General features: G+C 44.2%; 1 protein-coding gene across 1 annotated transcript in view; it reads right to left on the bottom strand.

Annotated features, from left to right (window-relative positions):
- The window catches only part of LOC119648553, a 42158-nt gene that overhangs the window by 4772 nt on the left and 23579 nt on the right, over nt 1-13807 (bottom strand). Inside the window, exon 7 of the mRNA XM_038050323.1 lies at nt 2441-2776. Within this exon, the coding sequence (XP_037906251.1) occupies nt 2441-2776 (336 nt within the window). The remainder of the gene's footprint in view (nt 1-2440; nt 2777-13807) is intronic.

Genomic DNA, 13807 nt, shown 5'->3' with positions numbered 1-13807 from the left:
TTATTAATTAAAGAACCTCATATTGAGAAATGAGCTATACCTAGCATCCTTGACACGCATTCATATCGCGCGCATTGCAACAGCGATCACTATCCTTTCAGAGTAAGATATCATTAACGAATAGCAAATAATAGGAGTAACAGGCTCACCCTAAAAATTATCAACGTTATCGCCCAGGGAATGAATGCCTCGACGAGAATGACAGCAGAAAATAAATGAGAAAAGTACTACATATAAAAAATATCAGGTACGATCGGTCAGAGCCCAACAAGAGTTAAGACGTACCACTGAAAAAATCAGAAGAGTCTGAACGCCAACCTATAAATGATGAGATTTGCAAATGGGATGATAACTTTAAGAAACATAATTCAAAATTTGCTTCCAAATCGATGAAGAGAATAACAGCAGAATTCCAAACAAGAATTATATTTTGCAGGGAAGCAGTAGACAATTTTATTACCAATATGGAGCAGATTAAAAATTATGGGCTTAATATTTCGAGTAGCTACTCAATGTTACGAAACAGTCTGACTACATTGAAGAAGCAGAGGCCAAACAGGCGCTTGTTTTACCACCTACACACGAAAAAGGCAAGCATGCACTTAAAGCCGTCAGAAACAATGAAGTACTGAGTGAATTGAATACCTCCGAAACTAGCGAACGGTGCAAGGAATATGTGGAGGGAGACGGAACTTCATGAGCTCCTAAACACCGTCAAAACTATCACGGAAGATTGGCCCAAAAGTGTTATTTGCCCCTTTTAAACTTTTGTCCATTAAATTCGTTAACTTCAAACAAGTATTATCTGATTTTAAAGTCGGGGCGAAATGGATAAGTCTCAACAGAATGACAAAGGTTCCGCTTAGTACACAAGTAAAAGCGCAAAGCCCGCTAAGTAGGACCACAGTCTGGCCTTCACCATTATTCAACATGGTTAATCCCAAGGATGCCAGTAGATCTTAACGACACGCTGCTGTACAAACCATCCTTAATAGAAGACTATGTGGATCCTGGCAAGATCCAAAGGGAGCGCGAAGGAGACCCTGGTGAAGTTTGTCGAACTAGCAGATGAAGTTTTCATAAAAACAAATGAACAAGAAAGAAGCCACTCAGACAAAACGCGATACGTAACAATTGCAACTTCGAACAAGTCACCAGTTTTGTCAACTCTCATAAAAGAGAATAGACAACAACAAAGTAGACGAAATCTACAAACGGATCTTGCAACCAATCAAACATTTTACGCCGTACTGTGGATTCTAAATACATATTCTTAAAATATACAAAGGAAAACGAAGTTCACAATATATAAAAGTTTCATTCGACGGTCTCAGTGTTACGGCATCGAAACGTCGACAACGATCCAGTCTGGATAGCATAAAATCCATATTTTCGAACGTGAAGAATCAGAAGAATCTTAGATCTAATGAGAATGGATGGCGGATGGCGAATTAGATATAACATATTAAGATTCAAAACCTGCAGTGGGCAAGCTACGCTAGGAATGTAAACGACCACTTGGAATATCCCCAGACAGGTGGGGGACTCAGTGGACTCAGTTATAAGGAAAAGTGGATATGAAAACTTCAGAAAACGAGACCGAACGACCGAGATCTCACTGGAATGCTAGAGAAGAAAATGACTCTTATCGGAAGAACTACGGGGCAGGAGCCGGTAAACGTGTTGATTAAAAGGGAGAAGTGGCAATACATATTAAGAAAAGATGACAACACTTTTGCTGGCTATTCCTTGCAATGGAAACTACTATCTAGGGTGGTGGGGTATTTAATGGTCAAAGGCAACCATACATGTACAGATGTATACCCTTATCGGGATGAATTCTATCGTAGTCCCTATTCACATTAAGGTGCGCACGTCACTGTCTTGATTCGATAAATGAACAATCGAGAACATCAATATAACACTATATCCAATAAAATCACTAATCATTCGAATATGCTTATATGAGGGCGTCTATTGTGGAACAGTTTATCACTATCGGTTTACCCAAAAACCATGATCCAGCAAAATACAATCCCGGAGGACTACACAGCCTTTGTCAAGAGATCCTTTCACAAATGCACTTTACCAAATCTTGCTCTATTTTCTGCAGGATATGCTATCCCTGTACCAACGTTAATACAAAATACTTGTGAACTAAGTAAGGTTTTGGAGAACCGCCTCTTCACCCGCATGGCCACCGTTTTTGAATATCGTTGCATGAGCTTCAGAAAGTCTCTCCCTCGCTATTTGCTGTTTGGGCTCTCCTATCAGAGTTTCGTTTGATATAAATGTAATACATTTTATTTAAAGTGATCTTCGAAATGACTGCCAATAAAATTTCCAAACTGAGATTTTTAAAGCAATTAATATAATATATTTTATATTAATTGCTTTAAAAAAATAAATAAAATAAAAATTTTAAAGTACAAATACTCACGAGTCGAGACAATGAGCGGCAGTTAGAACGAAATTTTGTGAGATGAGAGATCCACCGCACCAGGTCCATCCGCCTGTTACAGAAATTTCTATACCAACTTGGTAAGGGTATGCGTTGGGCTGTGCCTCGAATCCATTAATAATCCGCATTGGTGGAGAATAGTTCAATGAAGGAGCCGGTTCCGGCATAAAGAACTTGACAGGATCATATTCACTATCATCTGTGTCAGCTAGGGTCAGCCGCTCTTTGGAAAAAAGCACTAAAATCGTTGTCAGCACAACTTTATACATCGCGTCTATTAAGCTGATTATAATAGACGAAATCGCAACTCGTCTTATTTATATTATCCCCAGAAAGACAGAACCAAAAAAAGATAAATCTCGTCATAAAGTTTTGCCTTTATCTTGGATGGGATGGTAACAATGACTAGATTGGCCAGAGATAAAAAACATATTTTTGCAATAGAAGTGATTGCCAAGACATAAACTGAAACATAAAACCATTAGAATGGAACACTCCGAAATAATTGTGCTAATTTCCCAGAAATTAAGTGCGACCATAATCGGCCTGGTAAATAGACGTTAATACATATGTATATCATGAAACATCTAAGATACACGTGCAATATTGCTATCGTCCCCCACCAGAACTATTCCAAATGAATTATCAGACCCACGCTCCGTTTAAGTTTAGCCATAATTAGCAAAAATTTGTTTCAAACAGGAAGAAACTAACCATATAATTTAAAATATTTGTCCAGAATATTACCCTTTTCCTATTATGAGAAACCGAAAACGTTGATAACTCAATTTTTTGAGGTACGACGGAGAAATTTAGATTTATAGGCCACCTAATTTATCAGCCCCATTACAAAATATTCATTAATGGAGTTTCTAGCTATCATATTTGACTACCTAAAAGAGGAGAAAAAATGTAATTACCCTCATTTCCTCAAAAAATTATATGATATTTACAATAACATTTATTCGCCGATGTTGACTGTTTATTAATTTTTGAGCATTCAACGTTTCAATATAGTTTCCCTTGCCCCTACCTTTTTCATGAAGCTGAGCTATAGAATGAACGGGCCTTTCAACTTCAGATGGGCTAAGAACTTCAACCTTCCAACCTATATCTTTCCAACACACATTCTTAAGCGTAATAGGAATCTATCTACTTGAAAAACACCACAAAATCACAAACAGTTTGAAAATCTTAACTTTCCTTTAACAGCAAAATAGTTGGCCGCAATAAATGCGAGAGAGCTTGCATTAAATATATTTACAAAAAACCGTCAAGTACGCTAATTGAGAAAGACAATGACCGGCAAGGCATCATTTCCTTTTCTTCAACGGCTTGCAAGTTACGCCTATTTACCTTCTTAAGGTTTTCCGTAAAGAAAATCATATTAAAGTGAAATCCGCTTGCCTTACTTTTTCGGAGTGATAAATTATCTGAGGACAAAGCCGAATCAAAGGACCATCTTGAGTAGCCGCCGACGACCAAGAGAGTAGCAAATACTGGCAAGCTCAACGCTTCAAGTATGGAAAGTTTTGTAATTCTTGTCTAAGTATATTTTAGTGCGTAACTTTTCCATTTGTACTTAGCTCGTAATGTATACGAATTTGCCATCCCAGAATACCTTCATACCTTAGTGTGATGTTCATATTTAGCGTTTCGATTAGCAATAAATTTACACGAAAGAGACAACTTGTAGCTACTGCCACTCAAGCAGTGCACTGCAAGATAGACTGTCGCGAAATATAGTCCCCTGAAGCCAAGCTATCTCTCCTTGATGGTGAGCAGCCTCTCCTCTAAGGCGATGTGTGGGTTCTCAGGGGCCAAGCTTTCGTCTACCAAGACCATTAGTGAGTGTTGATAACCGCACCCTGTGCGAGGTGTCCCTACTATTAACAAAACGCTACAGATTTAGACTGGGGAGTCGAAAAACGCCTCTCCCAATTCAGGGTGCCATGCGAACCGTGCTCATTGGATAGTTTGCAATTGGGGGGTAACTGACTGCCTCCCTGATACCTTCTTTTTTAAGGTCACGCTAGAGTGTGGAATTTTTACCCACTACAACCACCCCCGACTTACTCCCCCCCCCCCCTACCCCGGGGAACCACCTTTAGGTATTACATCACGAGGGGGAGCGGCACTTACTTTAGCTAGGTCTCCTTCCGTCTTCCCGCGGTGTTCGTAACTGCGCCTTCCGGTTATCCCGTCCCTCCTTTCCTTCCCACAAAATGCATTTGGGGTCTCTATTGCACTCCTTGACAATATGTCCTTTCTCCCCACACCTCCGACATCGATCGGACCGATCGATGCCACTAGTGCATACCTTCGCGAAGTGTCCAAACATTAGGCATTTGAAGCACTTCTTTCAAGAGATCTGCTCCCTTAGTCGGGAAATAACCCATCCAATTCGAACCTCCCCACGGCCAACAACTTCTGCGCTGACTCCACTGGCAGTCGCACTGTAGCCGTTTGAGTACCACCATACGCTTTTCTTAGGCTCACGATAGATCCTTCGCTGAATTCCTAAAACTTGAATTGTTGCTTCAAGGCAGTGTAGATCTCTTCTCTGGATCCACCGAGATCCTTGCACTCATGTTTTTGGGAACGAACCGCGACATTCTCCCCAAGTGAGTTTAAAACTTGGTTACGAAAGCCGTCAATTTTCCCCACGCTGGATTTTTTCAGCTCAAACATGAGATCCCCTTTCTGGGTCCTCCGGATTTTGCTGACATTTCCGCCTATGCCTTTTAGGTCAGGGTCAGATTTCACCTTCTTCAGTATCTCCGCATACGTTAGATGTCCTCTGCTGGAGATTACAATTGCCTCCGGGCGAATTCGCACCTTTGGTTTCTTGTCCCTTTTCTTGTTCACGACCTTAGTCCAACCACCGCTCTTATTTTCTTTCGGTTTCGCTTCGCTAGCCGACGTTCCTACTTTGGGCCCTTCTGAACTTGTAGTTCCGTGTCTGTTGATTCCCCCAAAGCTTCGCCCTCTTTGTCTCGCACTCGCTTTCTTGATCAAAGATCGATGACCTTGTGCTTTGGTGTCACTTGGGTCGCCTGTGAAACTCTTGGAGCTGGGATGTCCGGCTTTTCCTTAGGCTTTCTTACTTCTTCCTGGGACCTACTGTAAAGCACCCTGATGGCTCTCACCATGTTCTTAATGGCTTGGTACGCGTTGTACTTCTCCTTGATGAAATCCGACAGCTCAACTATTTTAGTCCCAAGCTGCATAAAAGGTAGTTTTTCTGAGTCAGGGCTCTGTTCTCGGTGAGTCTTGGCCAGATTACTCCTTTTACTGACTGCTTCGCCTTTTTCAATTACTGAGCTCCCATGGACTTTCTATTTTGCCGGCTTTGGTATTGGAGGCGATTGTAAAATTGATGAGCTTCTCCTGAAAAGATCTATTTGCTGCTGCTGGAGTACCTCCTGATCAAATACGATGGGTGTCGAAATCGCCTTTTTTGGCCAACTGTCTCCTTTTAGCCCATCATTCTTTGCCTTTGCAATTGGTGTTCTTGGCAGAGTTGTGCTCCGTTTGAACACCTCTTTCTCCAAATCTAAAACACTTGTAGTATTAGATGCAACGGTTGCCAAGTTGTCCACCACCGAGGTACTGCGGTCGAGGGATATCGACGGCCGGGAGCCGAGCCCCTGCCCCGTAGCTTTACTCCTTCTCAATTCGTCCATCTTGGTTTTATTTTCTGGGTGTCCTTCCTATAGCCATTTTGGTCCACGCACCAGAGATGAGCAAACACTAGCCCATGCACAGTCGGAAAAGAAAAGTGCATGAACACATCAATAGGTATGCCCCGCTCCGCCAGCGGGGGTCGCGCCTGATGGGAGATCTGGCCACTCCTCACAGGGCCTCACTGACACCTGGTCGCCTTAGTGAGTAAGTTAGACCTTACCGTGCTACGAGGGGCTGTGGCTCGGCGGACCCTCTAACCCCCATATTCGTGGGAATCAAATGAGTACCTGTAATACAATAAAAAACTATAGCCAATAAAGCGGGACCCCGTACCGCACACAAACTGGTTAACCAAGCGGAGGCACATCTCTGAAATACGGAGAGCCGGGTGCTTACAACCAAGAAGGGAGAGGTTGGGACGTGAAGCAGTGGATCCAAAGTTAATATTGGTTTACTGAGAGGACAACAACCAACAAACACCACTGCTCAAAAGGCAGAGACTAGCAGAAGCATATCTGAGGTAAATATATCAGACATCAGGAAGGAGACAGGACTCAGTGGCGCAGGTGATAAATGGTACCAACGCTACCTGAAGTAATGCCTGAAACCAGAAGAGATCCTCAAGAAGAGTCAGGATAGACCTAAGGCATCTTTACCGGACCAAGAAAGCGGGGAGCAGCAGAGCTTAGCCCGCATGAAGGGAATGCTCCCAAAAAATCAAACTGCAACCCAGGGAGTGAGAAAACCCGGGCAGGGGTGAAGGCGGCAATCAGAAAGCCTCCTATTAGTTATGCTAGTGCGGTCAAGGGCATTCGACTGGCCATACTGCCAAAAACGTTTCCCAAATGAATCCTCACTTATGAGGTTCAGGAAACCATCGAAAAGCTTGTCGTCAGGCAGATATGCAAGGGGTAGACTGCGAAACTTGTGACGAAAGACACTGCAGGTTGACTTGGGAAGAAGCAGAACTGTCAACATGTGCTAGGGATGATATGCCAGGAGCACACATCTTGACAGTTCTTCTCATAAAACGCCCGACATTGAAAATCTCATGGACCTCCTAATCGCTCAAAATGAGGATCTCCATGCGCGATTATGGAGAGTTTTCAGAAGCATGGTGTAGGGCAAGGGTAAACTCCTTACGATCGGAGTAGATATCGCGCGATCGCGGTCTGCAAGGAGGAAGCATACAGGTAATTTGGAACTTCTTTTTTGAAAAACCAAGAGCTTGCATAATTCTTAAACGTAATTTAAAATATGTATGTCAGAGTTCTTGACCGGGCACCTTGTGGCTATCCAAGTCCATTTTCCCCAGCACTAATCCAAAGGGGTTTAGAAATCATCTTAGAGTCTCTTCTGTGGGTGATAAAGGACAGCATAGCCGTGGGATATATACCGAAGGCATGGAAACGGGCAAAAATAACCTTTATTCCGAAAGCGGGTAAAAAGGATCCTTACCACCAAAAATCTTTCAGACCAATGTGCATAACATCGTTCGTACTCAAAACGGTGGAGAAGGTCATAGACAACTATATTAGAACTAACGTTTTAAAGCGTAATCACCTATATCAGTGTCAACAAGCTTACCCGGTTGGACGGTCCACCGAAACTGCTCTGTATCAGCTAACGGATGTACTACGGGATGCCATAGAAACAAAAGAAATAGCACTGTGTGTGTTTTTAAATATCGAAGGAGCATTCGACAACACATCGCACTCAGAGATACAAGATGCCCTGGCTTTCTGGATGGACACAATGCTAGAGAGTAGGAAAATAGAAGTACCGATAGGTACAAATTCTATTGTCATGAATACTACTCAAGGTTGTCCACAAGGCGGGGTACTATGATGATGATGATGAACTCCTAGACGTTCTAACAAATACAGGAATACAGGTCTAGAGTTACGCGGAAGGCATTGTTTTAATCGGTAGGGGCAAATATAAGGATACCCTATGTGATGGAATCCAAACTGGACTAAGCGTTACTAGCGCCGGATGCAGAAAGATGGGACTGCGAATAAATCCAGCCAAAACCACCACAGTAGCATTCATTAGGAGACGTAAGCTTGATCACGTGAGAGCCATAAGGTTACATGATATGGAGGTGTCAGACACGTGGGGAGCTACCTAAACCGAAGGAAGATTGATATTCTTTCTAGGCAGTATGATGATAACGAAGATTTACTATGATAAGTGTTTGAAGTTTGAAACACGTTGGAGTAACAACTGGGAAAGCGTGGCTGTGACATACGGCTTAAACCTGCAACTAATTACTTGGTACACTGATTGCTCCGTCACATCAGCGGGTACTAGTGTCACTGGTCCAAGGAAAATTTACTTGGAGCCAATCAGTAGGTACTCTAGCATATTCCAGGCGGAAATATACGCCATAGGCAGATGTGCCTCCTTTAATCTCCAAAAGAACTACAGAGGGCAGAACATTGCTATTCTCATCGACAGCCAAGCAGCGATCAAACGTTAAACTGGTATGGGAATGCCTTGAGAGACTGAATCGACGCTCAGCTCGTTCAAAAAGGTCTGGATACTCTTGCTTTCAGGCCATGCTGGGTTGGAAGGCAATGAGGCAGCGGACGAACTAACCAAGAAGGGAGCAGCAACGGCTTTATACCGGCCAAAACTCTTCTGTGGAATCCGATAACGGTTTCATGGCTATACTGGGCGGGCCTACTAGGAATGGAGCAATCCAGGGTGCTCATTGGGGAGTACGGACCCACGTGCACAAAAGATTGCTTAAACCTCACGAAAAAGAACCTCCGAATCATAGTGGGAATTCTCACTCGTCACTGTCGCCTGAACTATCACCTAGGGAAACCAGGGATATCTAAGGACAGGTTCTGTGCGGGGTGTATTGAAACCTCTATACACGTCTTGGGACAGTGTCCGGTACTTGTGGAAAGTAGGTCGACGCATCTGGGAAAACACTTAATACCAGATGCAAAGTTGAAAGATCTGGAAGTAAGGAATATACTAAAATTCCTAACGCATATAGGCTTGCTTGAGATACTATGATTAATAGCTACACTATAACTAGCAAAAGTGGCACAATAATTCTTTAAAGACATTTATAAGTGCATTTGGGGCGATTCACTTATCGGCCATCTTTAGAGAGTGGATTCCACTGCATGGTGTGCGTTGACCATGTTGTTTACTTAAAATAGTATCAGGCTCACGTACTCCGAAAATATAACGCAGAGCGAGGTTGATAATAGCTAGAGGCTTTCAAATGACAGTGGTTGTCACCTTCCATGTGCTACTTCCCTATAATAACACAGAAAGAACATTAGAACAGAGTAGTGTTAATTTGATCTTGGTGTTGAGAAAACTGCATTTCCAAATTTTAGGCAAGACAGCGAAAGTGGATTAAGCGCACCGTCGGTAGAAACCACGGTTCCGGGATACACAAATTGATCCACGGTTTCGACATTCTGCCCATTAATGCAGGCAGGGAGAGTGCAATGAGCCATCCGATTGGCAACTTTTGTTTTGGTTGTATTTGGTCCGTTGCACTCCTCCACATCCTCCAAAGAAGGCAGCATAAATAACGTCTTCGATAACCTGGAAAAATAATATCGGCGGTAATATGCAACCCTAGTGGACTCAAAATCCTCTGAGATTTCACTTCGATTCAATACGTGACATTTTGCGCCATCATATATATAATTCACCGTCTTAGTACCACTCTTATGAATTATGCACACAGAGTGTTGACGGTAGGTCTCCACTGTCTTGGTCACCAGTGGCTTCCCGAATGACATTGAGGATTCAGTTCATTCAATTTCGTGACTCTAAGATGAACTTAAGGGGGGTTTGCAGACAATTGCTAAAAATTATAGCAATATGCTGTCATTAACTTTATTTGAAAAGATATCGTTATGGGGGGTATTTAGGAGCCTTGGCACCATATAGTGGAAGCCTCTTGATTTTTTTCAGATTTTTCGGTTGGGTAATTTCCGAGAATGGGTCCGTGAAAGAAATGATCACTTTCGACCTCCCGTCCCTCCACCTTTTCAACAAATGACAAAACTGAGACAGTTATTGGAAAGTATTAAACGAGATCTTTCAACTGATACACTACATGACTACATATGGGGTAAACCCTCCTTTTGCATATATGGGGCCGAGGTAGGATGATGTTGCTCACTGTATACGTGACCATTCACAGTTCCCACCTTTTCATCAAATTCCGCATCAATCGCGATAACCATTTCCGAGGAAAATAGGACAGACAGTAAACTAGCTAATAAGGTTTTCTTTAAACCTTAAAACCTTAAAAAGGGCTGGGGAAAAGTAGTTTCTTCAGGAATGGAATTTTAATATTTAACTGGAATGTCAATTATTCTCGTTAATTATGACGTCAGCATTTTATTTGTATGGCTTTTTCAGCCGTAAGTTCGCGCGAAATTGCTAAGTTTGAACTGCTATAACCTTGGCATTAATGGCCTAGAATGAACTTAAGGGGGTTTTTCAGTCAATTTCTAAAAATTGGTAATATACTTTAGTGAGTTTATTAGAGCAGATATCGAAGCAGCATTTAATCTAAGCGCACCCTGATTTTTTCGAATTTTTGGTTTGGTTAGTTTCCGAAAATGAGTCCTGTCTCACTTTAAGTGTGTACATTTTGACTCCTTTCTCGCGCACTTTGCAATTTACTATCATTAAAACTAATATCAGTTTCTAATGTACCCATCGAGACCTTTCATTTGATACCCCACACGACTATATATAGTGAAAAAAAATTCTTTAGTCCCCCATCTTTGCCCTACTTTAAACTCAATCTAAATTTATCTCACTCACTGTATGCGTAAGATTTCATAGTTCCCATCTGTCCACCAAATATCGTTCGGATCTGTTTAGCCGTTCGAGAGAAAAATGCGTTTGACAAACAGAACGACAGACAGTGAATCGATTTGAATAAGGTTTTGATTTACAAAACTTACTTAATTAATATAAGAGCATAAATTCGGTTCTCCCCTCCTCTTGGAAAACTCAATTCTCTGCAGTATTTTCCCCATAATGACTCGTTCTGTGCGGCGATAGCTCACCGAGGCGTTTGCTAGCATTAGACAATGGCATTGTGGCGCAGCCGGGTTCGAATTAAATACTCGTAAATGTTAATTCAACTGACAGATGCAACAGCATTAGATTTTTTTTTGAAAATTGTGGGATCCTAAGTCCATATCAGCTTGATGACGGACCGGACCAAATAAGGAGCAACTTACTCCCTCCTTTTTTGGTCCACAGACGGTTAGGCTTAGCACCCAAACTTTAAAAACACTAGGCGATGACGGCTTTACGGTTTCTTACCAGGGCAGAGGGAAATCGTCAGTGGCTGCCTCACCTCTGCCCTGTAAGCAGGGTGACCGAAGCGACTTGCAGATGTTAAGTGCTCGCTTATATAATTGAAAGAGAGCGTGAACGGCCGGCATATTGCGAGAAGCAGCAGATGTCCGGTATATAGGAGGGAGCTGAACCGCACAGGCAAATGAGATTGATACAAATCAATCTCAATCACTGTGAGGCAGCTCAGGACCTGCTCTCGCAAACCATTCGAGAGTCGAATGTCGATGTCGCGGTTATTTGCGAGCCGTACAAAAACTACGACGGTGCGACTTGGGCGGTGGATGCGTCTGGCAACGCCGCAATCTGGTCGTGCGGAAGACAGGCCATTCAGGAAGTCATGGCCCCCCCGGCAGCCGGTTTTATAAGGATGAAAGTCAACGGTGTCCATATTTACAGCTGCTACGCTCCTCCTAGTGCAACCTTAGCACAATATGAGGAGATGTTAGACAGTCTGGTGTTGGACGCTAGAGACCGCAGCCCTAAAATCATTGCGGGCGATTTCAACGCGTGGGCCCTGGAGTGGGGAAGCCGATCGACGAACACCAGAGGTCAAATTCTGTTGGAGTCATTTGCGGAGCTGGACATCGTGCTGACCAACGTTGGATGCGTGCCCACCTTTCGAAGAAGAGGGTCGGGTTCGATCGTTGACCTAACATTTGTTAGCACTTCACTGGTGAGGGAGATGGCTTGGCAAGTGAGTGAGCACTACACCCACAGTGACACACACTTCCTCCGCATTGGGAACCGGGGAAGCAGTCAACGACGCTCTGGAGGTGGAAAGGCTAAGGCGGTTGGCCGGTCTATCGGAGCTTTCGACGAGGAGACATTCCTGGCCGCATTGGAGGGAGCCCATGATCCGGATGGAACAGCGGTGGAAAGGGTCACACAGCTGTCTCAGCGTGTAACCGAAGCATGCGACGCTACGATGCCACGACGACGTTTGCACCACGGCAAGAGGCCAAACTACTGGTGGAACACGGAGATCGCTGCTTTGAGATCCTCTCGTCTCCGAGCGAAGGGACTTTCCCACAGGACAAGAGGAAGGCCGGAGCACCAGGAGCGTGAGGAGGAATACAGGGATCTGCGAAGCAACCTTAAGAAGGCCATTCGGAGAAGCAAGCGGGAATACTACCAGAAGCTCTGCATGGAGGCTAATACGATCCATGAGGTACAGCCTACCAAGTTGTAATGAAGAAGATCCGCGGGCGAAAATCACCTCAGGTAACATGCCCACGGCTCTTGTTGCAAATAATTAGAACTCTTTTCCCGCAGCAGGAGCAGGACGAAAGAGAACCCCAACTGGCAGCTCAGCAGGACGTCTTCTCGATCCCTGATGTTACCGGAGAGGAACTTTGGGAAATCTGCAGACGTATTGGGGACAGCAAGGCTCCGGGATTGGACGGAATTCCGAACAGGGCTCTGAAGGTGGCGGTCAAGGCCAGACCAAGATGGTTTGCAAGCACATTCGAATCGTGCATGGCGGAAGGAGTGTTTCCCGCTCAGTGGAAGAGGCAGAAGCTGGTCTTGCTACCGAAGCCCCGAAAACCACCCGGCGTGCCCTCTTCATATCGCCCTATTTGTCTCTTAGACACCATGGGGAAGATGTTGGAGAGGGTGATATACAACAGGCTGCTCCCGTTCATCGAGCTTGCGGGTGGTCTTTCAGAGCGGCAATATGGGTTTCGGCGAGCCCGTTCTACGGTCGATGCAGTAGCAAAGGTCGTGGAATTGGCTCGAAATGCAATGGCCATGGGCAAATGCTGTGCTCTGGTGACGCTGGACGTCAAAAATGCTTTTAACTCAGCCAACTGGGGCTGGATTAAGGGCGCTTTGGCCAAACTGGGTGTTCCTAGCTACTTGGCTCGGCTCATCGAGAGTTACTTTTCGGACAGACTTCTCTGGTACGAGACGGACGACGAGCCGAAGGAGTACATTGTGCCAGCAGGTGTGCCTCAAGGTTCTGTATTGGGACCGCTGCTGTGGAACATAATGTACGACGGAGTGCTTGGCCTTCGCGTGCCGGAGGAGACAACGCTGATTGGTTTTGCGGACGACTTGGCGGTAGTTGCAATTGCAAAGCATCCCGAGGATGTGGAGCTTTATGCAAATGAAGCCATTCATACCATCAAGTCATGGTTACGAATAGTCAAGCTGGACCTGGCGGACGAAAAGACGGAGGCGGTCCTCATTACCAACCGTAGGAAGAACAACACGGTTACCATCCAGGTTGGTAATCGTGGGGTCGTCTCAAAATCGGTTGTCAAATACCTGGGGGTGATGATCGATGCCAAGCTGAGT

This window comes from Hermetia illucens, chromosome 2 (assembly GCF_905115235.1).
Source record: "Hermetia illucens chromosome 2, iHerIll2.2.curated.20191125, whole genome shotgun sequence".
Classification (NCBI taxonomy): Eukaryota; Metazoa; Arthropoda; class Insecta; order Diptera; family Stratiomyidae; genus Hermetia; species Hermetia illucens.
This window is presented reverse-complemented; position numbering and strand designations above follow the sequence as displayed.